The sequence below is a fragment of the Ovis aries genome, chromosome 2 (genome assembly GCF_016772045.2).
Source record: "Ovis aries strain OAR_USU_Benz2616 breed Rambouillet chromosome 2, ARS-UI_Ramb_v3.0, whole genome shotgun sequence".
Taxonomy (NCBI): domain Eukaryota; kingdom Metazoa; phylum Chordata; class Mammalia; order Artiodactyla; family Bovidae; genus Ovis; species Ovis aries.
Genome location: NC_056055.1, coordinates 49,804,767 through 49,832,399, shown reverse-complemented (window position 1 = coordinate 49,832,399; position 27,633 = coordinate 49,804,767). Strand labels below are relative to the sequence as shown.

The following is a 27,633-nucleotide window of genomic DNA, read 5'->3' as shown; positions in this document are numbered from 1 at the left end:
TTTTCATTGCTAGATAGATGACTGGTAGACAATAGTTGATTTGAAAGTCTAAAGGAAGGGAAGATAGGGGGGAGGAGAGGAGAAGAAAGAAAGGAATATGGAATGACATATGCAGATCAGAAATGAGCCACAACTCAACGTCTAATTGAACAAAGAAGAGAACGATACACAAGCGAATGTGGAAAAACACGATAAAACAAAAAGTGAATATGTCTAGCTACTACATGAAATTTGAATTGCTTATTCTTTTATTATATTTATTTAGTATCCATACCCTCTACTCACTTTGCAAGGATCCTTTGATATCTTAAAAGTTAAAGGATGGGGAATAACAGCTTAATGAGTAAGCAGTTTCTGTGTGGGGTGATCAAAATGTTCTGTAACTTGGATAGTGGCAAAGGTTGTACAGCACAGTGAGTGTAATAAATGTCCCTAATGGTAAATTCTATGTTGTATATATTTTATCACAATAAAAAATACATTAAATAAAGACTGATAAGGGACTTCCCTGGCAGTCCACTGGTCAAGAATCTGCTCTTCCACTGCAGGGGGCACAATTCGATCCCTAATGAGAGAACTAAGATCCAGCTTGCCTTACAGTGCAGCCAAAAAAAAAAAAAAGATTAAAGACTAAGATGAGAACCAATTAAAAGGAGCAGAGGATGTTACCAGGCAATTGGGATGAGTTAACTATTGCTCTAGTACTAAATTTGTTCCAAGTCTCCTAGCAGTTAAGGCAAAAGAAATGCAGCAGGGTTATCAGATTCTCTGTATATGTTGAGGGCTCTTTGTATATCAGGGGCTACCTCTTGTTTCATGTCGCCCGCTTGTGATATCACATGCCCAGAACTGAAAATGGGAGTCCTTTTGGAAGGTTTGGCTCAGCTGAGAAAGGAGGATTTGCCTTGGCCGTGTGAGGCAAGTCAGAGCTTAGCCCCTTCCTCACTAGAGTGCATGGCACCTGCTTAGACTGTCATTAAACTGTTCCCAAGAATAGCAGCTCCTGCCACTGCACAGCCTCGGCCTCAGCTGGTGGGGCTGAATGGCTGTTTGTTCAGCCTGAGCCAGGCAGAATCAGCCCTGACAGTGATGGCCCAGTCGGTATTATGTAAGGAGACCCAGCTTACCTGCCTGTAGACAGACAAAGCGGATGATTTGACAGGCAAAACAGAGCCAGCCTCTTCACTCCCAGGCAGCCAAAGGGCTATTCAAAGCCAGGGCCTGGAAGATTTTCATGAGGTGCTGACATATGAAGCCGGAATGCAGCAGGAACAAGGCAGAACTGACACCCTGTGCAGTCAGGCATGGCAGGTGTCTCCGGCATCCAAACTGGGCCTTCAGGAGCTTTGACTGGGCCCCACCCATGAGGGAGGGAGACAGAGTGAGCTTTGGGAGAGAGGCCCCAATTTTCAGGCCTGAATCTGCAGCAAACCTCACCTTTACCACTGTCCTCTTTATTGTTCAATCAAGGAAAACATTCCAAGCCTTTGTCATGTGACACAGGCCTCAGGTGTAAAGAGCCAGGAGGACTTGAGGCCTTGGTTATTGGTCAAGCTGCCCACAACAGGGGCTAGTGGAGGCAGCAAAGGAACAAACTGAGTGCCCGCCACATGCCAGACACTAAGGGCTTCACCCCCACAGGCACTATTTCACCCTCACAGGAGCCCTACAAGGTAAGTTATCTCTATGCTGCACATGAGAAAACAATCTCCCAAGGAGGAACTTGCCCAAAGTTTCACTCAGCTGGGAAATGGTACACCTAGGATGTGAACCCAGGTCTCCTTAGCACCAAGATGTATGTTCTTTCAAACTAAAAGCTGGTTCATAAGACCCAGAAGCCCTGGACTCACACCCTGTTTGCAATCAAAGTGGCTTTGGCACTCTCTAGCCCTGTGCCCCTGGTCATATCCCTTCCCTTCTTGGGGCTTCAGTAACCCCATCTGTAGTGTAAGGCTCTTGGGAATACTGGATGAGATAGCTGATGAAGATATTTGGTTGTTCAGTGGTGTTGGGTCAGTGATTCTGGGCTTCATCACACTTTTCTTTTTAATCAGTGGTTGTCTTTATTTTTTTTTAATTGAAGGATAATTGCTTTACAATATTGTTTCTGCCATACATCAACATGAATCAACCATATGAATACATATGTGCTCTCCCTCTTGAACCTCCTTCCCACTTCCTACTCCTTCAGCACACTTTTTGATTGTTCTCAAAAAACCACCTCCATTCCCGGGGAGGAGGGTTATATATATAGGCCAGATCTATATAAATAACTTTCTCTGGTCCCCTCTCAGGATTCTGAAAAAACATCCTCTGCCCAGGGTCATGAGCACCTTGAGAGCAGAACTGCATCCAACTTGTCTACGCACAAAATCATCAGCATAGAGCCCAGCATTTACTAATGACTTACCTGAGTGATCAAAAACATGAATGAATGGTTTGCCACGAGATATATCACATATTGTGATGAGAGGAGCTGGGCAACCGAACACCTGGTCCTGACTTTGCCATTAACTCACTATGTGGCTTTGGGCCCTCTCTGGACCTCAGTGACCCCATTTACAAAATGAATTAGATACTCTCTAGCAGCCCATATCAGCTCTGATTTTATAGGGTTAAGAGGAAAGAAAGATCACACTTTCTGCAGTGATCTTCCCCCATCCATTAAAAGCTAAAGCTATACCATAGTCACATATGGTGAGGATAGTGACTAAACATTCTAAATAGATGGCAGATCTGTAATCCCTGGTTCAATCAGAAGCAGACAAGCAACATTCTTAAGTCAGGTCCTTTGGTCTATGGAACAGAGACTCACTCATGTATGCCCAACACTTTACAGTTTGCAAAGCACCTCCTCTCCCTTCTCTCATTCAAACCTCAGCACAGACTTATGAGGGGACAGGGCAGATATCACCACCACATTCACTGACTTGCCCCCAGGGGTATAAGGAGGAAAAGTAGTAGAACTGAGATGTGAACCCAGAACCAATTCCTGACCTCAAAGTCTGCTTCCTTCCCTTCACAGGGTTCACTTGTACACAGGAAGTGAGGAGACGACCTCATTCAACCAAAACAAGATCTGGAGAGTTTACCATCCACTAGTTTACCATCTGGGTGTAAAACTTGCCTGGCACAATGCAGCATTTTAAAGTCAAATTGGGGGCAGAAGGGTGTGGTGCACTGATACTAGGTGGGCTTGTGGCCACAGAGAGTCAGCTGTGCAGGAAGGAAAAGTCCAAGCCCATGTCCAGGCTTTGTATGCCATCTCCATGCAGCAGCTGGAGATTAAGATACTGAAATGGTGTGATGCCCCATAAATAAACAGCCACTGCTGAGCCCCCACACCCTAAGCTGTCCTTCCCTGTGATTCCCTGGAATGCCCCTAAGATTCTGTAACTAAAAGGTTAAAGCCTGAAACAGCAAGAAGAGGGGGGAGGCTATTGTCCTAGCAGGCTTCCATTCTGATTGGGCCTGGTCCAGCACATTTACTCTAATTGGTCAACACCCCTGGCTTACTGATTTTTTTTAACAGCTTTATTGAGCTATAATAAGGACATAAAATCCTGTGCATGTTCAATGCATTATTTTGATGAGTTTGGACATATGCATATATCTGTGATACTATCGCTACATTCAAAGTGACAGATATATCTGTTACCTCAGAAAGATTCATTATATCCCTTAATTTCTGTGTGTGTGATAAAAATCTTTAGCATGCAATCTACCCTCTTAACAAAATTTTAAGTGCACAACTATAGGTACTATGTCCTACAGGAGATCTCTACAACTGATTCACCTTGTATAACTGTAACTTTATACCTATTGAACAACACACTGTTTGTTAAATATGTTTACTAGTACTCCATCTGGCTAGAGAAACTATAGGGAGTCTTTTAATGCTTTTCAATTGTTTTGAGTGTGAGAATACTTTTTAACAGCTATAAATTCCACAGTTCTCACAAAATGCATATAAGGTAGACATACGTACATATAAGGTAGACATATTTTTCAGTAAACATTGATTGATAAATTTCAGGTCCAAAAAATTACCAACATTTCAGTAACATCTTTAAATGGATTTGTATTTTATTTAAGACAAAACTTTACACACACTTAAAAAGTAGTCATACATATAGAGGCAAGACCTATGAATGACTTAAGCAATAGACAATGCCTAGTAACCTCGTGGACTGGAGCATACTTTTCATTCTCCTCTTCCATGGGGTAAGAACAAGAACTGATCGAGCCAACCAAATCTTCCCCTCTCATTTGATGACTGAAGAAACAGCCTGGAGAGGAAACAGAACCTTCTCAAACCCACTGTTGGGCTGCACCTGCAGGCCTGTAAGCCCTATACTTGCTGAGCCACAGGACAGAAGAAAGAGCTCAGAGACAAAGACACAATGCTTTATTGGACAGAAGATCTCATCACAAAATGGTCCTGGAATGACATCCCTTCATGGATGTGGACAGCAGGCAGCCATCTTTGCTACCTTTGGGGGAGGGAGGTTACCAGTTATAGAGGGAACTGACATCAGGTTGGTTCATTGGTTACCAGGGAAATGGTCAGAGGCACGTGCCCCTCACTACTCTTTGATAAACTGTCCTAATGGAGACCTTCTGATCTAAAGTCTAGAACAATCACTAGCTGGGGCCAGCGGGCAAGTACCTAGGCATTTACTGATTAGGTTCTATGATCAAGAGGGAAGGTCAGTCAGATGAGCAGAGTATAGGTGAGTCAGGGACCGGTTGAGCAGGGGAGGTAGAGAGAGAGAACAGCTATCTTGGATGGCCTGATCACACACCTACTCACTACTTGGAGCTAAAACTTGAAGCAGTTTCACAACCAAAATTTGTTGCGTCTAGGGGCATTGAAATAGGGGGTGTTGACTGGGCAGAAGACATCTCAAGCTGGGCCACAGGTGACTCTTCCATTCTAAGGCAGATATCATTCATGAAGAGAGCCACAGTAGAGACTCACTGTCTTTCACGGTTGGAGGTCAACCTTACAGAGGCCACTCGGGCCTTTTAGAGCAGAGGCTACAGGGAGGTTCTGCAACTCAGCTCAGTCTCTAAGGAGAACCCAGGCTGTTAGCTAAAACTGAGTGATCAGAGGCTCTGCACATTTTACTGTCCACCGGAACTTACTCCAAGAGGTCTTCTGAGCCCTGGAGGCAAAGGACACTGTGAGGCAGAGCTGAAAATGTAACAGCATGTGAATAGACTAGGATACCACAGTGAAAGTCTATGGGCTTCAATAGGAAATAGAGCAGGGGTTCAAATCCTTCTCAGGTTTATGGCCTTGGTGGAGTTTTACTTAACTTTCCAGATTTCAATTTCTAAGTCTGTGAAATGGGACTGTTCTGAGGACTGACTAAATGAACTACCATCAAAGCCTGATACAGGTACATTGTTCAACAAATGTTCCATTTCACAGAATCATTAGGAAAATTCAAACTCCTCTCCAATAGGAAAACTACAGCTTGATAAATCTTTTTTTTTCCCCCCCAGAACTGTCAAAACAGACAAATTGTCAATTTTGTCAAATTGTCAAAAATGACAATTCTGTCCATTTTTCCAACGCTTTGTTCTTTCATTTCTTCTTCTCCCCAATTTCCTCAAATCCGGCACTATTTCAAAGCAGCTTTAAAGCTAAAGCTTTGACCCATTTTAAGATGGGTCAGTTCTGCTAACCACATCTGGCTAAGCCACACCCAGATTTCTGATCCATAGAAACTGTGAGATAATAAATATTTGTTGTTTTATGCCACTAATTTTGGGGGGTAATTTGTTACACAGCAATAGATAATAAACATATCATTAGTCCTGAGGGAAATGCAAATTAAAGCTATAATGAGATACCACTATATACTAAAAGGGGTAAAATTTAAAAGATTGTACTAATAGGTTTTGGTGAACAGATGAAGTGATTCAAACTCTCATCTACTGCTAACAGAAATAAAAGAAATACAGCCACTTTGTGAAAAGTTTAGCAATTTCTTATAAATTTAAGAAATTGGTCAGATGGTAGATAGATGTCTACCATCTGACCCAGATATTCTTCTCCTATGTATTTATTGAAGGTGTTTAGCCACACAAAGACTTATACAAAACTATTCATAGCAGCTTGCTTAAAAGAGCCAAAACTGGAAACAGCCCAAATGTCTAGCAACAAGTGAATGGATAAACAAACTGTGGTATGTCCATGTAATGGAATAGCATCTAGCAAAAAAAAAGGATTTGATTATTATAATAACATAGATGAATATCAAAATAATTACGCTCAGTGAAAACAGACAAAAAATACAGTTACTCCATTTACATAATGTTCTATAAAATGCAAACCAGTCTGCAGTGGCACAAATAGGTCAGTGATTGCCTACAGACATGGTGGGGGGTGGATCCATCACCCACATGGGGCACAAGGAGACGTTTAGGGGTGATGGACATGTTAGTTACCTTGATTGTGGTGAGTCGCAAGATGTCCTGGAGACAACGTGGTAGAACTATATTTAAAAACAGAAAAATATTCTTTATTCCATAAATCTCACTCCTTAGGAATTTATCTTAAGGACAGTTCAAAGTAAACACAAAGTTCTTTATACAAACACATAGCAGCATCACCTATATCAGAGATATTGGAGACTACCTAATTGCCTATCTACCATAAAAGGATTAAGTCAACACAAGACCATGTCACTCCCAACTAAAGATGAAAAATGGGAAGTAAGGGGCAACATGCAGTTATGTTTACAAAATATTGTAAATGAATTGTGTATAGACTATAGAATTGTACACACTCTATTGTTACACCTATGCAAAAACATATAGATGCATAAGAACACAAAGGAGAAAAAAAAAACAGAACATAGGAAACAACCTCAGTTGATGAATGATAGATAATTGGTATGTGGGTGACTTTTTTCTTCCAGCTTTATCTTCTGTAATGTTATGATGTTTTCATAACAGTTTTTTAAATGTCTTCTTGTTGGTTTTGGCTCAGTCTCCCAACCTGGTGATCATTCTGAGTCTTGCATCTGTCAGCTACCAGCATCAGCACCTCAGCGTGGTCAGGCCACAAGCCCAATCAGCTTCCCTTCTATGCCTTCTTCTGTATCATTGATTAAATGATGAACAGAGCTATGGGGTGGTGTGAAGAGCACACTCTTTCCCTCCATTGCTGTTAGTCTGCTTATGTTATTTCAATTCCATATTTGACTGAAAGCCAGTTCCCAAGGGAGGAGGACTAGGAGATGGAAGCAAAGTGAACCTGAGAAGGAGGCAGAGATGCTTACCTGAGTTTGGACTGTATAAATCATTCATTGAGTAAAATCAATGTCAATGATCCCAGGCCAGCAAATGCCCCCACAATCAGCTCCACAAACTACATATAGGCTATATACGAGAAAGTTAGAACTTAGCGGGGGAAAAAACGATAGAAGCCTGTAGATAGAAGCTATTGTATTATTGCACTGACCCAGTGCTAAATTCCAGCAGTCCGTTTGGTCCCAGCACCTGGGGTCAGTTTGGCCTGGCCAGGACTCAAGGAAGACAAGGAGCCACATATAACACTCACCAAGGGTGGGAACCCCTAAAGGGACCCTGGGAGCAGTCTCTCACCTCTCCCCCACTCTTGGTGTATGTCCAAATCCATATCATGAGGGTAAGCCCATGGTCCCTGGACTCCTACCCAACTGGGTGGCATGTCTTCAGGACTGAAGAATACGCCTCTGAATATGCCCAGTTCCATGCTGAAGCTCTCCTCAACCCTTGTGCCAAAAAGTTGGGCCAGATCTGCCTAGACAGAAACCAGAGATGCATAACAGATCCAAGGCCCTAGGTTACCAGGACACCACAGGGAGAGGCTGCCCCATGACACCCTCAGACTTCAGTCCAGTAGGATCAAGCTGGACCAACTGTGCCTCTCAGATGACCCCAGGCTCATCCCAGAGGCCTCCATACCTGAACCTAGGGCAGAAGATGCTGTTCGGCATCTGAACCTTCCCTTGGGCCCCATCTACTACCTGTGAGACCCCTGCTTCTGGGCCCTTTTGCAGCTGTCCTCCTGCCTAGATGGCATATCAAGTCATTATATCTTCTAAAGCCAGCGCTCTGCCTGTTCTCCTAGATGTCCCCCCAGTGCCCAGTTAGTCATAGGCCTGAGACTTGCTGCCAGGTCTCCTGACATGTTAGTGAACTTCATGCACAAAATTGCTTAAAACCGTATCTGTAAACAGAGGAGTTTTGCAAGTATTTGCAGTTAATAAAAGCTACCTTCACAGCTCCCTTATGACATTAGTATCATCCCCATTTTGTAGATCAAAAAGCTGAGGTTCAGAGTGAATAAGTGGCCAAAAGTCACACAGCTGAGGAGAGGTAAACATAGGAACTGACCTAGGACTGTGACTGAGTAACTGGCTCTCACAGCAGGGCCACATTTTTTTTCTTGGGCCAGGCTCTGTGCTGATGACCCAGGTGCCCAGTTGCAGGAAACTATACTTCCTGCCATCAAGAAACTCCCAGAGAAGAACAGCAACAGTCACATAACCAAATTACTACACCACAAAAATGTGTGACAAGTGCCAAAATCCAATCATGCTGGGGCAGGCTGAAAGAGGGAGTGTTCGACTTAGGCAAATCAGGGAGGACTTCCCAGAAGAGGAGATATTTGGGCTGATGGGGGAGTAGAGGGGGTCCGGTCCAGGCTGAGGGCAAGAACTTATGTGAGAAAATTGGAGAAGACTTGGCAGGGAGTCCTCTGAAGCCAGGGGCAGAGAAGACCAAGGGAGACAGCAGGGTTGGGAAGAGGCTGTATTGTGCTGGAGGGCTCTGACCTGCCAGGCCAGGGAAGGTGTACTTGATCTTGCCCTGGAGGTGGGGAGTCATTGAGGGCCTTTGAGCAGCCAAGTAGCCCAGTTTGTGCAGAGACAATCAGCAGAAGAACTGTGCTAATGAGGACTATTTGGACTCAGGTTTTTCCAAAAGGCTGGCATGTGGAACCTTGTGTTCCCCTCTTCCCCAGCCAGGCTCAGCAGGGCTCAGGGAGCTGAGGACTTCCAAGGTGCCTGGACAGAAAAGCTGAGGATCAGGACAGAACCTGTGTTTGTCCCAGCTCTGATACTGTCTGCACTATCCTCTGGGAGGGAAGGGACTGGTATGGGCAGCCCAACCCTGGCTGAAGTGTGCAGGCTCTCTTCCAAGCGACTCTGGGGAAAGGTACCCAGACAGGTAGGATGTGCAGGCCGGTTCATACAGACAGGCAAGAAAGGTGGAGGCTAAGACTAAGAAAGATATACACCCTCAGGCTAGACAGAGAAACAATGCCAAAAAAGCCCGAAGGAAAGAGGCCAGAGGCGAGCTTGGCCACCTCTGCACGCAGGCAGCCACAGACAAGTGTCTCTGGGCTCCCTCACTATTGCTCCCACGGCGCTGCGGGCCCTGAGCAACCAGCAGCTGGGCTGGGTCCCTGCCTGAGCACTGCACCACGCTCTAACCTTCACCCCGGGAGCCCAGATAGCTTCAAGGTGAAGTGCCCTGACGGTCACAGCCGGGCAGGAGGCCTCAAGGAGTAGAATCAAAGGCCTGGGGCTGAACCTGGCCTGGGGAGGGAGGTCAAATCTCTGTTTCTTCCTGTGCCTCAGACGGTACTTGAATCCAGTCTGGTGCATTTCCGCTTTGAGAGGGAAAGAGGATAATCATTGGCCCTTTGAGATCGTCTCGCAAACCGGGAACTCTGTCCACTGAAATGAACATTCACAATCTTTCCCGCTTCTTCGAGTCCCAAGGCCGCACGTAGAGCTCAGAATAGCCAAGACATCAGGATGCCGGATGATTCTGGAGAGCCACTCCTCCCCACAGGCCCTCGAACCCAAAGGAAGACGTGAGCCTGCTGAGAACTCACCTCCTCCTCCGTGGAGGGGTTGGGGTTGGGGGGGCGTGCACGGCTTTCCTAGAAGAGGGCCCAGCCACAGCCCGGCTCTCTCCCTCTGGATCTGAGCAAAATCTACCTTGCGCTCCTCCGTCCTCTCCTCCGTCCTCGACTCAGGAACGCTCACAGCGCCTGGGAAAGGGCGGAGGAGCTAACCTGGGGGCGGGGGTTGCTCGGACTCCACTCAGACCCCAACTCGCTGTAGGCAGCGGGATAGGTCCGCGTGCTCCAGGAGGTTTGCCCTTTTCGATGCAGCCGCCGCGGACCTCCTGGGCTGTCCCGGCCGGCTCCTGAACTCCCCATTCCGAGACCAGAGGGCAGCGCTGGGAGAGGGCTCTGAGTCAGGGATTAGGAGCTTCCTCGAGGTGAGCTGGGTGAGCTGGGAGGCTGGCGGCTGGGAAGCAGAAAGCTCGCCTCTCTGGGCCCCAGTTTCTCTGCCCAGTGATGGTAATTCTCTGTCCCCGGTATTTAAGTGAACCAGCAGGAGAAAGCGTTAGAAACCGTGGTGTCCTGACTAAGCTCCGCGGGTCCCTGCGCCTCCGTGGAGCAAAATAAGGCCACACTCTTGGGAACTCAAAAACTTCCAACACTCTCCCTACACACATACTGCCTTCTACGCGGGCAGAAAACAATTTAATCTACGGCTACTTCTTTGAGGAGAGCATCTCATTCCCACTTATGAGTGGGAACGACTTTAATTTTCCTCAGCAGCCTGTTTTTTTTTAAACAACCATTTCCGTCTTGAAAACAGTTTAAAAGACAAGATGATCATGGCGATATGCCCCACTTCATCCTCTTGACTCGGTGTAAATGAAATGACAGGAAGTCCGGCACTTCCCAGATGGGGAGACTGAGGCCTAAGAAGGACAACAAATAGTTCAAAGCTGCTGGGCCTAGTGACAGCTCTCCCTCGGTGCCACTGCTGCAACCAGCGGCTAGGTTGACAGGACTAACTGCCTTTGTGGCACTCTGAGGCCATACCTACAACCCACTGACCCTGACTGACTGTCCCAGAGTAATCCAGAAGTCCCTGTGTTCTAGCTGCCCCGAGATTCTTAGATCTGATCGGCAAGCATCTGCGCCTAGACTTCCATTGTCCCCCTGTAAGGAGACTGTTGAAGGTCAGGACTTCAAGTACAAGTGAGGACAGAGAACTCAGGAAAAGACAGAGAGGCTGCAGGCCCAGGAGGTAAGGGACCCAAATACCTGAGTTTTCCTTTCAGTGTAGAACCTCCTCTGCACAACTTTAAGCAAGCCCCTTTGACAATCTGGGCCTGGTTTCATTCCAGCTTGAATTTCCAAGATTTCCTTAAGAGCAGGGTACCTCTGCATCTGCCTGCAGAGGCATCTGGGTCAAAAGATATGGAGGAATTCCCTGTAACTCCTAGAATCCCCTCTCCGAGGGCACTTCAAAATTCGGTAGTTAGGGGAAGAGTTCTAGCATCTTCTACAGATCAGCAGCACTCCTCCTCTCCCCCTAGAATTTAACATAAGATAGCCTGTGAGGGGGCAGGTTTTTCCAAAAGGTGCTGAGGATACACTCAGGGCTGTAGGTAGTCAGAAGAGGATGGAAAGCACCCGGCGTCTGTCCACATCAACATCAACCCACCCCAGCTGGACTAGAAGGATGATTTCCAAGGGACAAGAGCCAACTCTGTAGCTCTCAAATGGTTCTCAATGGGTCTGTTAATCCCGTACATATTAAGGAGCACTGCCCCAGAGAAGAGGTGAAGACTGGAAGTGGCCTGGCACTGAGCGGATCTTTCTGCATAGTTTTGATCCAAACGGGTTAACTGTCCCAGTTCATTCAAATCCTTTAATTCAAACTTTACATCTTCAAGGTACAGAATTTTGAAATCTATTATTAGAATAAAACATTTATGGAACAGCATTTTAAGGATTCTTTGTTCATGAAATCCTAGAATCACAATCTTAGTAATTCTAATCTCAGGATGCTAACGCTTGGTCTGATGCATAGGTAGAACTCAGTAGCTGAAAAGTTTGAGAAAAAGGAATCGGATTTCTAGAAGAGTGTGTCCACAGTCACAAAACAATGAGGATCAAAACATCCTGAGACATGGAGGCTTCTAATCATAGTAACTGCAGCTTAAAAGTCTCCATCTTAAAGTCATTAAAGCATATGGTCACAAATATTATAAGAATTGTTAGATTATTTGAGTTATAGAATAGTGGATCTAGTACTAATAGTTTAGAATGAAATAAGAGAGATGTGGATTTTTAGGACCCAAATCTTCCAATCAGACATTCCTAGACAGGAATTAAAATTAAGCAATATGTACCTCAGAGCTGCAAAAATGTCTAAAACAGAGAAGTTACAACTGCCAACGGTGGCATCATATTTTCAGGCACAAAATCTTACTCCCAGCATCTTAAGATATAAGGAATATGCTTTTACACTCTGAACAGAAGTTTAAAGTCATAGAAATATAATCACAGTCAAAGAATTTAGACACTGGTCATAGAATTACAGAAACACATTATTTGATTTAGGGATTCATGCTAGGATAGTAGTCCAAATTTTAACATTTGGAAATCTGAATCTTGGAACCATAAAATTCAGTATTAAAAGACTATGATGTAATCTGGTTAAAATTTAACAATTTTAAACCTTTTCCCCCTTTGAAAAAAAAAAATAGGATGAAACCTGGATTTTCACAGCGTGGTTACTTTGGAAGAAGGAACCTGGGAGTGTTTTGAGCGAGTGAAAAGCCTCTCCAGTCGTTCGAGTGTGCATCTGTGGAGGAAGGTCCTCATACAAATTGTTCGATTGGCTTCCACACCCGGATCGGCGGAGCGAGGACTTGGACTCTTTGCCTCCTGCTTCCGAAGGCAGTTGCCCAGTGCTTGGTGGGGCTGGGTCTGCCCGGAGCTCGTCGCCACGAAAAACGCGACTAAAATCCTTGAAGGCTGGCCGCCGTGCTCTCGCGGGTCGCTGCCCGCAACCCTGCACCCGCAGCCGGAAAGCTGCATCTCGGCCGGAGCCTCTGGCTGTCGGCACCAAGTTTCGAAATCCTAAGGATAAAAGCCTTCCTTCCGCCTTCGATTCTCAAAAAAGAAAACTGTGAGCTTGCGGGTGGGAAGGGACTGGCCCAAGGTCTCCCTGCAAATGATCATAAAAAGAATCCAGATCTGCGGGGCCACCAATGCAGGAAGTCTTGGGTGAGGCCGAGCTCGGTCTTGGGGGGTGGCAGGAAACGAACTCAGAAACCAGACACCCTCGAAGCAAACGGGTCCCCCGTGCCCGCCCCTTTCCAAGGAGACACGCCGGCCGACGGCTACTGCTCCCCTTCCCCCCGGCCCCTACTTCTCTCAGCCCCGCTTCGGGATGGAGCGACTCGGCTGCTTGGAGCCTTCTTAGCCTGAGCGAACTGGAGGAGAAGATCACCACGAGAGGGCAGAAGCCCAGCCTTCATCCTCTTTAAGCTGTGCTTCACTTACCATCATATAGAGAGGGAGCCGAGCCACCCAAGGATAAATGATTGGAGGTGGGGGTAGTGCGGTATTTCCCTAAATATCAGTAATGAAAGGACACGAGATACAAAATCTCGGTACAGTCGAGAAGCCTGGCACCCAAAGAGGGAAAGTGGCTGCCTCTGGCACATGGTGAGGAAACGCACTAACACAGACGGGGGCGGGTGCGAGGTTTGGCTAATCCGCGAAGTCGCGGCGGAACTGTAGCAAGTTACATCCTCTATAAGACCTAAGAATTCTGTCTGAAAGACTAGGGACTGGATGGAGAATGGCCAGGGCAGTCTTGACTTAGGGTTTAAGAATCAACCCAAAGACCTTGGGAGCCAATCACTTGGGACGTCTTCTCCCTTCCTCGCCCCCACCCACAAGAACCAAGCGCCCCTTCAGTCAATTCTCACCCTCTCCAGCCAAAAAAGTGAAGCGAGCCCTTCCTTTCACCTGCGGGTCCCAGCCTTCTATACAGGCTGGTAAAGTCCGGAAGCGCTGAGTTTGCGCGCCGACAGTCCCTGCCTCTCTCGGCCTCATTCTCCCCGTCGGTGCGCAGAAAGGACCGGCGGGGGAGATCTCCAAGCGCCCTCCGCGCTCGGACCGTGTGGTTCCCGCCGCGCCGCCACAGCTGCTCCTACCTGGGGAGGTGCGCCGGGGCCCAGGGGGCGGGTAGTCGGGGGCTGGGGGGCGGGCGGGGAAGCAGCACCGCCCCGAGCTTCCCCGCGCCTTTAAGGAGGAGAAACCCGCAGAGGGAGGAGCCGGTCCGGGTGTGTGAAGGGGAGCGCCTCGCCAGAAGTATTGGCGGCTGGAGGCCAACCCTTCGGAGAGGAACAGTGGCCGGCCACCGCGCCTGGCCCGCGCTGCGACCTCGCCACCGTCGCCTCGACTCCTTGCCCTCCGCGCTTTCAGCGGCTGCGGCCTCAGGGACGCGGCCTAGGCCGCCCCCAACACAGTGCCCCCACGCCTGCACTCACTGCTACCGTTTCAGGCCTTTGGGCGCGCAACCTCCTCTGCACTCGCGACCTCGACGGTTATCCTCAGAATCAGCGAGAAGCCCAGAACTGATGCCAGCGCCTCAGCTCCAGGACCAATTCCAAACCCGCTGACCGCCTGGCACCAGCGCGCAAAGGACCCTTCAGCCCTAGACAGGAGTCTAGTTCCAGTTCCAGCGTCGCTGCCGGCGCCTGGCTTCGAGGTCCAGAACACGAGCAGAGCCGTCGGTGGGCGGGACACTTAAGCCTCTGTTCACAGACCGCCAGTCCGGAAACCGCGGGCGCCGAGCCTCCTGCGAGCCCTTGCCAGGGAAGCTCCCGGTGCCAGCTGCGAGGACCCTCTCAGCTCTCTGCAAAGGGAACCAGCGTTGGTCCCCGCGACCCAGTGTCCCGGACCCCGCAGCTCCCAAATCCGCCGCCCGATCCTCGAAGGCAGCGGGGACGCCTCGGGGACACGGGACGGCTGCGCCATGACGGCCGAGAGCGGGCCGCCGCCGCCGCCGCCGCAGCCGGAGGCGCTGGCGGCCGTGAAGGAGGAGCGCGGTGAGGCGGGGGCCGGCGGGGTACCGGCGGAGGCCGCGGGTCGCGGCGCCGGTGGGCGGCGGCGGAAGCGCCCCCTGCAGCGGGGCAAGCCGCCCTACAGCTACATCGCGCTCATTGCCATGGCCATAGCGCACGCGCCGGAGCGCCGCCTCACTCTGGGCGGCATCTACAAGTTCATCACCGAGCGTTTCCCCTTCTACCGCGACAACCCCAAAAAGTGGCAGAACAGCATCCGCCACAACCTCACGCTCAACGACTGCTTCCTCAAGATCCCGCGCGAGGCCGGCCGCCCGGGAAAGGGCAACTACTGGGCGCTCGATCCCAACGCCGAGGACATGTTCGAGAGCGGCAGCTTCCTGCGCCGCCGCAAGCGTTTCAAGCGCTCTGACCTGTCCACTTACCCGGCTTACATGCAGGACGCGGCCGCCGCCGCCGCCGCCGCTGCGGCCGCCGCCGCTGCCGCCATCTTCCCGGGTGGGGTGCCCGCGGCGCGCCCTCCTTACCCTGGCGCGGTCTATGCAGGCTATGCCGCACCGTCGCTCGCCGCGCCGCCCCCGGTCTACTACCCGGCTGCTTCGCCAGGCCCGTGCCGCGTCTTCGGCCTGGTGCCTGAGCGGCCGCTCAGCCCAGAACTGGGCCCCGCGCCATCGGGGCCCGCCGGTTCCTGCTCCTTTGCCTCGGCCGGCGGCTCTGCCGCTAGCACCGCTTACCAGCCAGCCGGCTGCGCCGGTGCCCGACCCGCCAACACTTCCGCCTATGCGGCCGCCTATGCCGGCCCCGACGGCACGTACTCGCAAGGGGCCAGCGGGGCCCTCTTCGCAGCGACTGGCCGGTTGGCCGGGCCCGCTTCGCCCCCCGCGGGTGGCAGCAACGGCGGCGTCGAGACTGCGGTGGACTTCTATGGGCGCACATCGCCGGGCCAGTTCGGAGCGCTGGGGCCCTGCTACAATCCTGGTGGGCAGCTTGGAGCGGGCAGTGGAGGCGCCTACCACGCTCGCCACGCGGCTGCCTATCCAGGCGCAGTGGATCGGTTCGTGTCCGCCATGTGAGCGGAGCATACAGGCGAAAATTCATAGATACCTCGACTGTCCTTACGAACTAAGTATCCAGGAAACCTGAGGACAGGACTGGACAGAGGGCCGAATTGAGAACCATGTGGCAGGGACCGAGCCGGCGTGACAGGCGCAGACTCCCGGTGCACCGCGTACACCGGACGCCTACCGGGCGGCTTTGAAAATGGGAGGTGGGGAGAAGCGTCCGAGGCCCATGGACTGGGACAATAGACTCTCATAGAGGCGCAGCTCCAAAGGTCTTGCCTTTGACATTCTACCGGGGAGGGGCCCTTAGCTCTAAAGAGGGCACAAGGTAGCGTCTACTCCAGAGTCTAGAGGAATGGTGGAGAATCACATGATTTCACTCTTCCCTGTACTTTTCGAAACTCTTTCTTACACAGTTCGACTTCTTGTGCCTTTGACTACCTTATTACAATAAAAGACTCCTATAGCGTCTTCCTACATAAGGTGAGGAGGACAAATTTGCAAAAGAAGTAACTTTTTTAAAAAAAATGGGAAAGATCTCTGTTTAGCTTGACGGAGGCCTGCTTTCCCAGCCTCTGAGAACTGCAAACCTGGCTCTGAATCTGGACTGTGCTGGATTGCCACAGTGTGACCCAGTTCCATCACTCACACCCCGCAGTGTTCCCATGTGATATACAATAGGGCTGCAGAATCCAGCCGTGCCCCATATGATCTTTAAGGGCCCATGAGGGTTGCTGCCGCCCTGCATATTTGGCAGCATGGGTGGGCCACCCAAGGCCTAACCTTACTCCAGGGAATGGGAACAGAGCTCATGGCAAGCAACTCTGGATTAGCTCCAGGCCCCGATTATGTCATAATTTCTTGAATCTTTTCAGCATGATGTGCTGATCATTCGGCAGCTATTACTGCTGGGTCATAAATGTGGTTTTCCAATGAGGCAGGTAGAAATACATTTGTCCATTGCCCACTCTTTCTTTTCATTAAGCCCTGGACCCAGTGGGTGAGTTAAACGTCACAGAGATGACAAAACTCTCTTGAGTCTCTTGGTGACAGCTTTCATTTTGTGGGCTGCCCCTTCCATCCCTGGCACCTTTTGCCGCACCTCGGTAGCCTCCTCATGCAAAAAAGAAAGAGAAAAACTAACTGGGGCAGTCAGTTAGGCAGGCTTTAGAAAGAAACTGGTATTTAACTTTGTTTTGTTTCCGTTTATTTCTTTTAAGCTACAAGATGACCAAGATCAGAAAAAAATAATAAATCCAACCATTTCCCCCCCCTTTCTCAGGAGATATCTTGTAAGTTTTGATTCTGGAGCAAAACTTTCTAGCATTAAATATTTCAGAGGCTCATTGTGCAGTTTCAGATAAACTTGAGTGTTCATATGAACTGTTTCTAATAAAGATCTTTGAGTAAGTGAGTTCTGGCAAAAGAAAGGCAGCCTCTTTCTGCGTAATTTACTAGGGAAGAGTTGGGGAGTGTGGGAAAGAAGACTAAAAACCATTGGTAATTTTTATTTTTAATTTTGCGGATTGCTCTATCCTGTTCACAAAGACACGTGAATGTGATTCAGTCCAGACGGGTATCTGTCTAAAAAGTGCTGCCCAATAGAAGTACCATGCAAGCTGCCTGTGTAACTAAGATTTTTCTGGTAGCTGCATTTGTTTTAAAAACAAGTGAAATAGTGAGATTAATAATATACTGTATTTAACACAGTTTGTCCAAACTATCATTTCAAGGGATAATCAGTGTAAAAATTGTTGAGGTAGTTTATGTTTTTCATACTAAGTCTTCAAAATCTGGAGTGTATTTTACACTTCAGTTCAGTTCAGTCGCTCAGTCGTGTCCGACTCTTTGCGACCCCATGAATCGCCTAAGTTTGGACTAACCACAAGCCAAGTGCTCAATAGCAGTGTGTGGTTGATGGCTACAGTGTTAGCAGGAGTCTAGACACTGGTCCTTCCTGACTCTGATGGTAGTAATGGACCACCTGGAGGCAGGGAACAGCTGCATCACTGACCCTACCACGAGCAGGTCCAGATTTCAGACCTAGCCCTGTGACCTTGGAAATGCCTACGTGTTAGGCCTCCCTTATCTCCCTATGGATCCTTGCAGGTTGAAATTCAAAGGTTCTCACGTGCAGCTAGACAGTCTGGTTCTCCCTGGCAGAAATCAGGATGCCTTGCCTAGCTGGCTGCTGCTGCTGCTGCTGAGTCGCTTCAGTCGTGTCTGACTCTGTGCGACCCCATAGACTACAGCCCTTCAGGCTCCCCGTCCCTGGGATTCTCCAGGTCAAGAATACTGGAGTGGGTTGCCATTTCCTTAGCTGGCAGTAGTCAGAAATTGAAAGGCTTCCACCCCAGGGTCTTGTCCTTGGCTGCCTAAAGCCCAGCTAGGGGATTAGGGCTGGAAAAGGGCAGTCTATGCGCCCCGTTAATGCGGTGGTTGACCCTTTCTCTGTGTTTTATTTAGCAAATCCAATGCTTTGACAGCGCCATTAACGAGTCCCTTCTCTAGGGTCCTCATTTGTGAGTAGGAATTTGTGACCCCTCGCTCAGAGTCCTGAAGTTAAACGAATCAAGAGAGGTAGATACGCTTTGTAAACTGTAAAGCGCTTGGCACACGAGGGAAGAAGGGCTTTACAATTAAAAAGCGCCGCCTTATCCAGAAGCCTCCTGGAGCGTCGAGGTAAAACCCGGGTGAAGGAGAAAGATGGAGAGGCAAAGTGCACAGTCTTCACTCCCAACTCTCTCTGGAAACTGGGACGACAGGTGAGATGGCGCCAAAAGCCAGAGTATGTGATGGGAGAGGGGGAGCTGCGAGTTGGGAACCGGGCGCGCGCAGCGAGAGCCCCGAAAGACAGCGGGACTCTCGAGGTTTTGGAGAACGTCGGCGCTTTTCGGCCTCCTGCCTGCCGGCGGCACCAAATCTCGCGGGCCATCCGGGGGCTTCAACCACAGACGGGCGGAGCCGAGCCGACCCTCCACGCGGCCGAGCCGTCCGCGCGATGCTAGGACCTTGAGAGCATTCACGGCTGCGTCTACCGACAGTCCAACTCTCCGAACCCCCAAACCGCGAAACAGGACCTCCCCGTCTAGGGGCTCAGAGTCGGGAGGTGCGTTTCTCTTTTTTTCTTCTTCCTATCTTGAAACCAAAAAAATCTTGTGCCCCTCTCTGGGCCCTGCACCCCCAGCGTCGTGTGCAGGCGCCCCCCGGGCTGTGGGTAATTAGATGCGTTCTTCTCTAATTTCCCAAGGCTCGTTAGAATTCGCCCCAGAGCTGTAACATTTATTTTCTTTCAAATTAACTTTGCTTGCAATTAAGTTTAAGAAACCAGCAACAAAAGGAGTCTTGGCCCGAGGTCGTTTACTACGAAAACGGATTAAGGAATCTTCCCCGGTTTAAGGGGAAAGATTCCTGCAGCGCTAGGGGAAGCGTTCCCACAGCAGAGGCCAAGGGGGTGTAGGAAGCTGCTTTCCGCGGCTGTGGATGGTGACGGCATCGGCTTCCTCAACTCGACGACCCGTGCGCCTGAAAGAGTAAGGGTAACCTCGCTGAAATGAACTCGTGAGCGTTTGGGCTGAATTCCACAGTCATGACATGAAGCTGCTGTACACAGTTATAGTTTATCCAGAACACTCATAAACATAATCTCATTTACTAAAAACTTTGTGAGAATTTTTTCATTAAAATCACGTTTTTATTACAAAATTGGTACACTTTCATTGTAAAACACATACACACACAACAGAAAGAGTCAAAGTAACATTAATTCACCTAGAGAAAGCACGGAAAACACCTCAGTGAGTATCTTTTCTGGTTTTTGTTTCTCCTTTGCAAGAGGCCTGAGTCCCAACTTTGTCACTGAAATACTTCGAAATCTTGACCCAGCTTGCACCAGCCTATGTTGCACTATCTACAAACCTAGGTGGCAGGTCCCCTTTCACGCTCACATTCTTGAACTCCTCTTTTGAATGCAGGATGCTGTTCTCCAAGAGCCAGTAGAAAAGCTGAGTGCAGGCTTGCTGTCCTTGCTCTTCTGCACAGGAGACAAAGGCTTTGTGCTCTAAGTGTGGGCCATAGGCTACCAGCATGGGCATCCCCTGGGAGCTCAACAGAAATGCAGACTCTGAAGCTCTACCCAGATTCACTGAAACACAAACTGCATTTCAATGAGACCTGAAGCGTTTCTCTGCCCTACTAGAGAGGCAAAGCTTTAGAGAAGTGTGGGGTGGGGGGGGGGGGGGGGTCAGTTGTCGATGAGGGGTAAAGTGTTCCATTGTTGATCAGAGACCCCAGAATAACTTCCAGAAGCTTCCTGTTTCTGAGCAAGAACCCCAACCAGAGATGGCTGGGGTAGAGCCCTTCACCTCCACCCTTGGGTATACTTTACAGTCTTGGAATCCTAAACTTTCGCATGCATCTCATGTTCCCTGTCTGATGGGTGTGACTGTGACAGTGACTTCAATCAGAGTGTATCTGAAACCATTTTGAAAGCTGGGGTGTCAGAGCCTGGCCAGGAACCCAGGCTCCTGACTCCCTGCTGAGCCACTTTGGAGACCTTGGGCTCTGATCTCTGTGTCCTCTAAGCAGCAGTCATTTACCTAAATACGGATTAAGCTTGGCAACTCTAACCCCAAGTCTGGGCTAGTTGGGGTTTAGGAGAAAAATAAAGCTCACTTTTCAGGACCCAACAGCCAGCAGGAATAGCTGAAGGATCCTCCAGTAAAGCAGTTTAAGGGTCCCTTGAACGGCCCAAGATTATGGGTGCCCTAGTGAATCCACCCGCCCCCCCCCCGCCACCCCCACAGTCCCCCCATCCCCGCCCCCAATACACACAGCTTTCTAGAGAATTTAGTTTCTGTGCTCATCCTGTTCCTGAGAAGTACTGACTGCTGGGGCTGGCATGACAGAATAACTGGAGGTGGGGTGGGGCGGGGGAGGTCTCTGATGAAAAGTTTTTCAGACAAGGGGCATGTACCAGACTGGATTTTCTTCCCAGGATCACAGAGCAGCTTAGTGGAAGAATCAGGACTCTGATCTCAGTGCTCACATGAGTTTTCAATAATAGGAATAAATAGGAATATGATGTGTGTGCATAGAACTTTACAGACCCAAAGGGACACACGACTTAACCCAGATCTCATAGCTCTAAGTGTCCAAGCCTGACTAAAACCTATGCCTCCCTCAAGGGAGACTACATTTGATTATCATCCTCATAAAATGCAATGTGGAAATGGAGGTAATGGGGGGGGTGGTGAAGGTGGGGGTTGAAGGATGGACAAGGAGTGCAACTGGGTGGGGAGCCTCCATTGTATGCATGGGTAAAGTAAGCCTGCTGCTGCTGCTGCTGCTGCTGCTGCTGCTGCTGCTGCTGCGTCACTTCAGTCGTGAGCCTGGGATCAGTTAAATACATAGCTTAGAACTACCCAGAGGGAAGGCAGTGTTGCTAGTGCTTTTCGGCCCAAACTGAGCAGTGAACTAAAGAAAAAGCAGGGCAGACAGGTAAGGCAGAAGGAGGACGGGAGGCCCTCCCTCTTCTCTCCAGGTAGAGGCCAAAGCTAGCAGAGCTCCTGGGATGGAAAGGACGACTGCTCTCTGTGGAGCTCCCCATACCCCTCTGCCAGCCCCACAACCCCTCTGAGAGCTGAGGCTCGGATTTCCAGCTCAGCCTAGAAGGGTTAACCGGGTGCAGAGGCACGCAGTCAGAGAGGCGCTGGGGATCAACTGTCAGCCCCTCCCAGGGTGAGGAAGGGACTGGGAGCCAGAATCAGGGTGGATCTCTGCCCTGGTCAGAACACCGGCTTATCTCACTATCTGAGAACTTGGAGCGGCTTCCCAGCTGTGATTTTTCATGCATGGAGGCAATCAACAACCAGAGATGAAGTGTGAGAAGCACAGCCTCATACAGCCCAACTCTCTCTTCTGCTCTCAGCCGCCTGTAGCCAGCCAAGCGCGCCCCTGGATGCTGTTACCTCCACCCCTCATTCTGCCCACACTGCCAGCCTCACTTCCAGAAGCTGAGCTCCAGTCCTGTGGGCTCAGGTTCCCTTTCGTCTGTAGCAGAGAGCCCAAACTCTCACCTGGCATTTGGGGCCCTCCATGATCCTTATGCGAACCCTCTTCCTGGCCTCATCTCCCACAGTTGCCCTTCCTACACCTCTAGGCTCCAGCCAACACCCCACTTGCTGTTCCTAGACACCCCTATGTGTTCCAGTCACCCCAAATTTGCTTTGATCATTACCTCTCCAAGAACCACCTAATCCCATCTTGCACCTCCAAGGACAAAACCCAGCAGGAGCCTCCATCATCCCTCTCCTGGATCACAGCATCAGCCTCACACACAGAGCTCCCTGATCCCTCCACTGCTCTCCTTGCTCATTCCCCACAGTAGCCAGTATGTAACTCAGCTCAAACATGAATGGATCGTGTTATTCTGTTGCGGAGGTCCCGACCTCAGGACAAGGGAATGAGATTAGAAGCATGGTGTGTTCGTGAGCAGCCCTGTGAAGGGTTTCTTTTTTAAAATTTATTTATTGGTTTTTGGTTATGCAGGGTCTTTGTTACTGCAAGCAGGCTTTCTCTAGTTGCAGCAAGCAGGGGATACTCTTCATTGCAGTGGATGAGCTTCTCATTGCAGTGGCTTCTCTTGATGCGGAGCACAGGTGTATGGGTTTCAGTGGTTGTGACACACAGGCTTAGTTGCTCTGAGGCATGTGGAATCTTCCTGGATCAGGGATTGAACCCATGTCCCCTGCACTGACATCAGACTCTAATCCACTGTGCCACCAGGGAAGTCCAAGGGTTTCTTACACTATGAGAAAATTATTCTTAATATGAGCATTTTCAAAATGTCCCCCTCCCATGTAACACTTTCCTTTTATCCTAAATTTCATCCAAGCTTCATGCAACTACTCAACATTGGGGTGTGCTCACATTTTCTCTGTACTGGTGCTCAAAAGAAAGAACAGTGTCCTATCAAGGGAACTGGACAAACGGGTCTTTATGGTAGAGCTGAGATGCAGCATACTGAGGACAACTGAACAGTGGGCAACCCTGGACAGAAGTAGAACAATACGCTCTCTTTCTGGCTTATTCAAGAAGAAGGTGTGCCAGATAATGATAGTTGTCTACCCATTCATTCTGCCCCCTCTCTGCTCACAAGACTCTGATTTTGTTCAGGTTGCAATTGGTCATGTGTTGTAGGGGATGTCTTACCCATTGGAGTGCCCACTGGCTCAATCTGGACTTGTCTAAGGTAGACATGGTGATGATTCCATCGCTCCTGCCAGTGATTATTGAGAAACAGGCCCAGGATACTTTTCAGGTCAGTGAGATGCCCAGAAAAGTCTGCTCAGGACTTCTGGGAAATATTTCCTTGTTTTTAAAGCAACAGGGGGAAAGAAATAGCCATTTTCTTCCTCTTAATGTTGTTAGAGTGACTTCTGCAAGTGTGACAGACATGCTGGGCTCGGAAGGTACCAGCCTAAGAGAACAAGCCAACCTGCTGAGGATGGCAGAGCCAAAAGGTGGGAATAACCTGGGTACCTAGTGACATCACTGAGCTACTGAAAGATCCAACCCTGGAACAATTCATTATACCTGTGTGCGATAACAAACATCCTGCCATTTAAACCTCTTCTCTTTGGTCTCTCTGTTACTTGCAGCCAAATGCATGCTAACTAAAGAAGGTGACCCTTTTGGAGGCAGGAAAAAATTGATTCTTGGTTTTCCCATTGAGATTTCCTTTGCCATTCTTATATTAAAAAAAAAAAAAAGTACAGCTGAAAGGTAATCTAATCTTACCCCTTGATTTATAGAAGGAAAAAACAAGGTTGGGCTTTCTCAGTGGCTCATCAGGTAGAGAATCTGACCGCAATGCAGGAGACACAGGAGATACGGGTTCAACCCTGGGAGGGGAAGATCCTCCAGAGAAGGAAATGACGACCCACTCAAGTATTCTTGCCTGGAAAATTCCACAGACAGAGGAGCCTGGTGGACTATAGTCCATGGGGTCACAAAGAATCAGACCCGACTGAGCACATAAATAAAGAAGGTGACTTTCCATAGCTGTACAAGGAGCTAACATCTTAGATCCTTGTCCAGGGCTCTCAGTACACCATCGCTCTTCCCCAGCTTCAAGTGGCTCAGCCATGGCACAGCTGACTAACATAGCTCTCACATTATCCATGAGTGGCTTTGTTCATGCTGTACTAAGAACGTCCACATATGCTCTCCTTTAGATCTTCACAACTGCCCTGGAAAGTAGCAGGTTTCAGGTGCATTTTTTCAGATGAGAAAAGTAAGGTCCAAGAAAAGAGGGCAAGCTCAAGGTCACAGACCTTTGTCTGCAAAGGATTCAATCCAGGTGTGACAAAGTTCACAGCAAAATGAATCAAGCATGTGAGGATTTGTGCTCCTTGGATATGGGAACCTGGAGGCTTGCCAGTTGGTTTGACTGCAGCTTGGGGGAAATCCTTTCTCGTTGAGTAGGGTGGATCCTCCACACGCCCCTGACTTACCTCCACAGGGCGTGTGAGGCTTAAAGATAAAGTTTGCAAAGTGTGTGGATCTGCTTGCTCCAGATCCTACAAAGCAGGATGGTTAGTGCCAAAGCTGAGGGGGACGTGGCTTTAAATGAGCTCTACCATCATGGGCCTCTTTTCACCCTCCTATCACCCCACCCTGACCCACCCAGCTTCAGCCAGCGATGGTCCCACCAAGGCAAAGGCTGCAGGAGCAGGCCTGTGGTTTACAGAACACCTGGGAGAGGCTGTGGGCAGCTGGGTGATTTCCAAATTAATTGTAGGAGAAACCTAACAAAACAAACTGCAGGCTAAGCGTACCGGGAGCTCTGCAAGAGATTGACAGCCTGGAATCCAACAAGTACAATGCAGCGACCACAGACGGGAGGGCCTTTCCTCCTTGAGGGGAGGAGGGCCGACTTCCTTCCAACAGGGGCCCGTCTGGGCCTGCAGCCGGCCTGATAGGAGAGCAAAACCCCAGAACTGAAACAGGCTTTCCACCCAAACCCCAAACTATAATGAACATAAATGACTTTTCCGAAACACTACTACAAGGTTGGGTGGCCGGTGAGTTGCATGCCCTGGCAGACACCTCGCTTCTCAGTAAGTGGCTTTCAGGTCTCTCTCTCTCTTTTTTAAAATTGTATTTATTTATTTATTTTGGCTGTGCTGAGTCTTCCTGCTGTTGAGGCTTTTGTCGAGTTTCAGTGAGCAGGGGCTACTCTCTAGCTGCAGTGCGTAGGCTTCTCATTGCGGTGGCTTCTCTTGTTGCGGAGTATGGGCTCTAGGGCATGAGGGCTCAGGAGTCGTGGTTCCCAGGCTCTAGCGCACAGGCTCAACAGCTGTGGCGCATGGGCCTAATTGCTCTGTGGCATGCGGGCTCACTCCCGAGGGATCGAACCTGTGTCCCCTGCATTGGCAAGTGGATTCTTTACCACTGAGCCACCAGGTAAGCCCTTCCAGGTCTCAGTTTGAAGATTTCCTCCTAAATCTATCCTCAGGAAACTTGGGCTGCCCGCCACTACACACAAATACACGAAATGAATCTAGAGTCTGATATACTGTTAGTAAGAGTCAAATCTGAACACTGTTTGGTACTTTCCTATTTTCTGAGCAGTTGCCCATCTTTGTCACAAATGCACTGGTTCAAATCCTGGTTCCAGTACCTGCGCAAGTCCCAGCCTCAACTTCCTCAACAATAAAATGGGCACAACAATGCCTTCCCTCTCTGATACCAGTCACAATGGCTAACATTCAGTGAGCTGCAGTGGGGGGCGAGGGGGGTGGTGGCAGGCACTATCTGGTGCTTTCAGTCTCCACAAACTCCTCTGAAAGGTAGTGACCGTGAACTAGAAGAGGAGGAGCAGTTTGGAGCCAGGCAGTTGGGGACCAGAACCTCTAAGTGATAATACTTTGCATCATGAGCTCCTGGGTTAGAGGAGCACTAGGCTAGAAGTCAAAAGACTCAGGGCTGCTCTCTGATTGCACGGCCAACCTTCAAAATGGTGCCAAAGAAGGACAAAGGAAGCCCAAGAAGTCAACCTGGAAGTTTAATTTGGATCTTAATCATCCAGGAGAAGATGGAATTTTTGATTCTGGAAATTTTGAACCGTCTCTATGTGAAAATGTTAAAATGAATGGAAAACCTGGAAATCTTGGGAATGTTGTTTGCACTGAATGCTTCAAGAATAAAATCATGGTTTTTTTCTGAGAAACAGTTCTCTAAAAGATATCTAAAATATCTTACCAAGAAATACCTTAAAAAGAACAATTTTGGTGGCTGGCTTCAAGGGTTGCATCTGACAAGGACACTTATAAACCTCGTTACTTCCAGATTAGTCAAGATGAAGATGGATCTGAGTCTGAGGAGTAGTGAAGCCATCCCTTACAGGGCTTTGCTTGCCAATAAAACAAATGAAGCATACAAGACAAAGAAAGATCCAGAAATTTACTTAGTTTATCAGTGAATGGAAAACTTTGTACTCAATATGTTTCTAAATAGTCCATGGGTAAAAGAGAAAGTCTAGGAGTGGGGGGAGAAATTAAACATGGAAGTGAATGAAAATGAAAATACAGCATACCAGAAGTTGTGGGAAATCGCAAAAATAGAATGCTAAGAGAGAAATTTATAGTACTAAAGGCATGCATTGTGAAAAAGGGAAAATCTCAAGTCAATAACCTAAGCTTCCACCTCAAGAAAATAGAAAAAAAGAATCCAGTCAGTGATATTACAATTGTATGGTGACAGATGGTAACTACCAGGGTCATTATTTTGTAACATACAGAAATCTTGAATCACTTATATACCTAGAACTAACATACTGTTGTAGGTCTATTAGGCTGGAAGGAAAGAAGGAAGGAATCGGGGAGGGGTGGGAGGGAGCAATAAAGAGTCCGAAAATCATTGAAACTGAAGACATAAAAACAACAGAGAAAACCAAGGAAATAAAGAGCTAGTTCTTTGAAAAGATGAATAAAATGGACAAACCTCTAACAAAACTGATTAAGGAAAAAAGACACAATCACCAATATCAGGAATGAAATGGAAACTATCACTACTACCCTACAGATATCAAAGTATAATAAGGGAATTCTACAAACAACTAAAAACACATAAATTTGACAACTTAGATAAAATAGACCAATGTGAAAAAACAAAAAATACCACAACGTACTCAATATGAAATAGATAATTTGACTAGCCTTATAAAACTCTCAAAAATATAGGAACAGAAGGGTTCTTCCTCAACTAGACAAGGATTGTCTACCAAAAATCTACAGCTAACATTATACTTAAGGCTGAATATTTTTCCCAAAGATCAAGCTCAAGGCAAGATGTCCATTCTCATCACTCTTATTCAACATAGTACTGGAAGTTCTAACCAGGACCAAAAAAAAAAAAAAAAAGGGGGCTAGAAATTAAGAGTTACATAGAATGGAAAAGAAGAAATAAAACTGTCTCTATTTTCAGATGACATGACTGTCTGAATTAAGCAAACAAAAAGTCCTTAGAAATGACACAAAAAAGCACAATGTATAGAAGAAAAAAATTGCTAAATAGGACTGTTAACGTTACAAACATTTGTCTAGGAAAGACTTTGTTAAAAGGAAGAAAAGACAAACCACAAACCAGA

General features: G+C 48.4%; 1 protein-coding gene, 1 long non-coding RNA gene and 1 pseudogene across 3 annotated transcripts; 2 read left to right on the top strand and 1 right to left on the bottom strand.

The window, feature by feature from the left end:
• Positions 1 to 4,068: 4,068 nt before the first annotated feature.
• On the bottom strand, positions 4,069 to 14,049 carry LOC121818617 (uncharacterized). Of its 2 annotated transcripts, none has more exons than XR_006058625.1 (2): positions 13,819 to 14,049; positions 4,069 to 7,270 (listed from the first exon to the last, which is right to left on the bottom strand). It is a non-coding gene; the product is annotated as an uncharacterized LOC121818617 (long non-coding RNA). The 2 variants fall into 2 exon arrangements; XR_006058626.1 differs by having other exon boundaries at positions 13,859 to 14,049.
• Positions 14,050 to 14,161: 112 nt separating this feature from the next.
• FOXE1 (forkhead box E1) lies at positions 14,162 to 17,394 on the top strand. Its single transcript, XM_027963904.2, has one exon. The coding sequence runs from the start codon at positions 14,871 to 14,873 to the stop codon at positions 15,990 to 15,992; it is 1,122 nt and encodes a 373-aa protein (XP_027819705.2). The 5' UTR covers positions 14,162 to 14,870; the 3' UTR covers positions 15,993 to 17,394.
• An 8,607-nt stretch (positions 17,395 to 26,001) lies between these two features.
• Positions 26,002 to 26,372, top strand: LOC105607586 (ribosomal protein eL22-like; annotated as a pseudogene).
• The last annotated feature ends 1,261 nt before the right edge of the window (positions 26,373 to 27,633 follow it).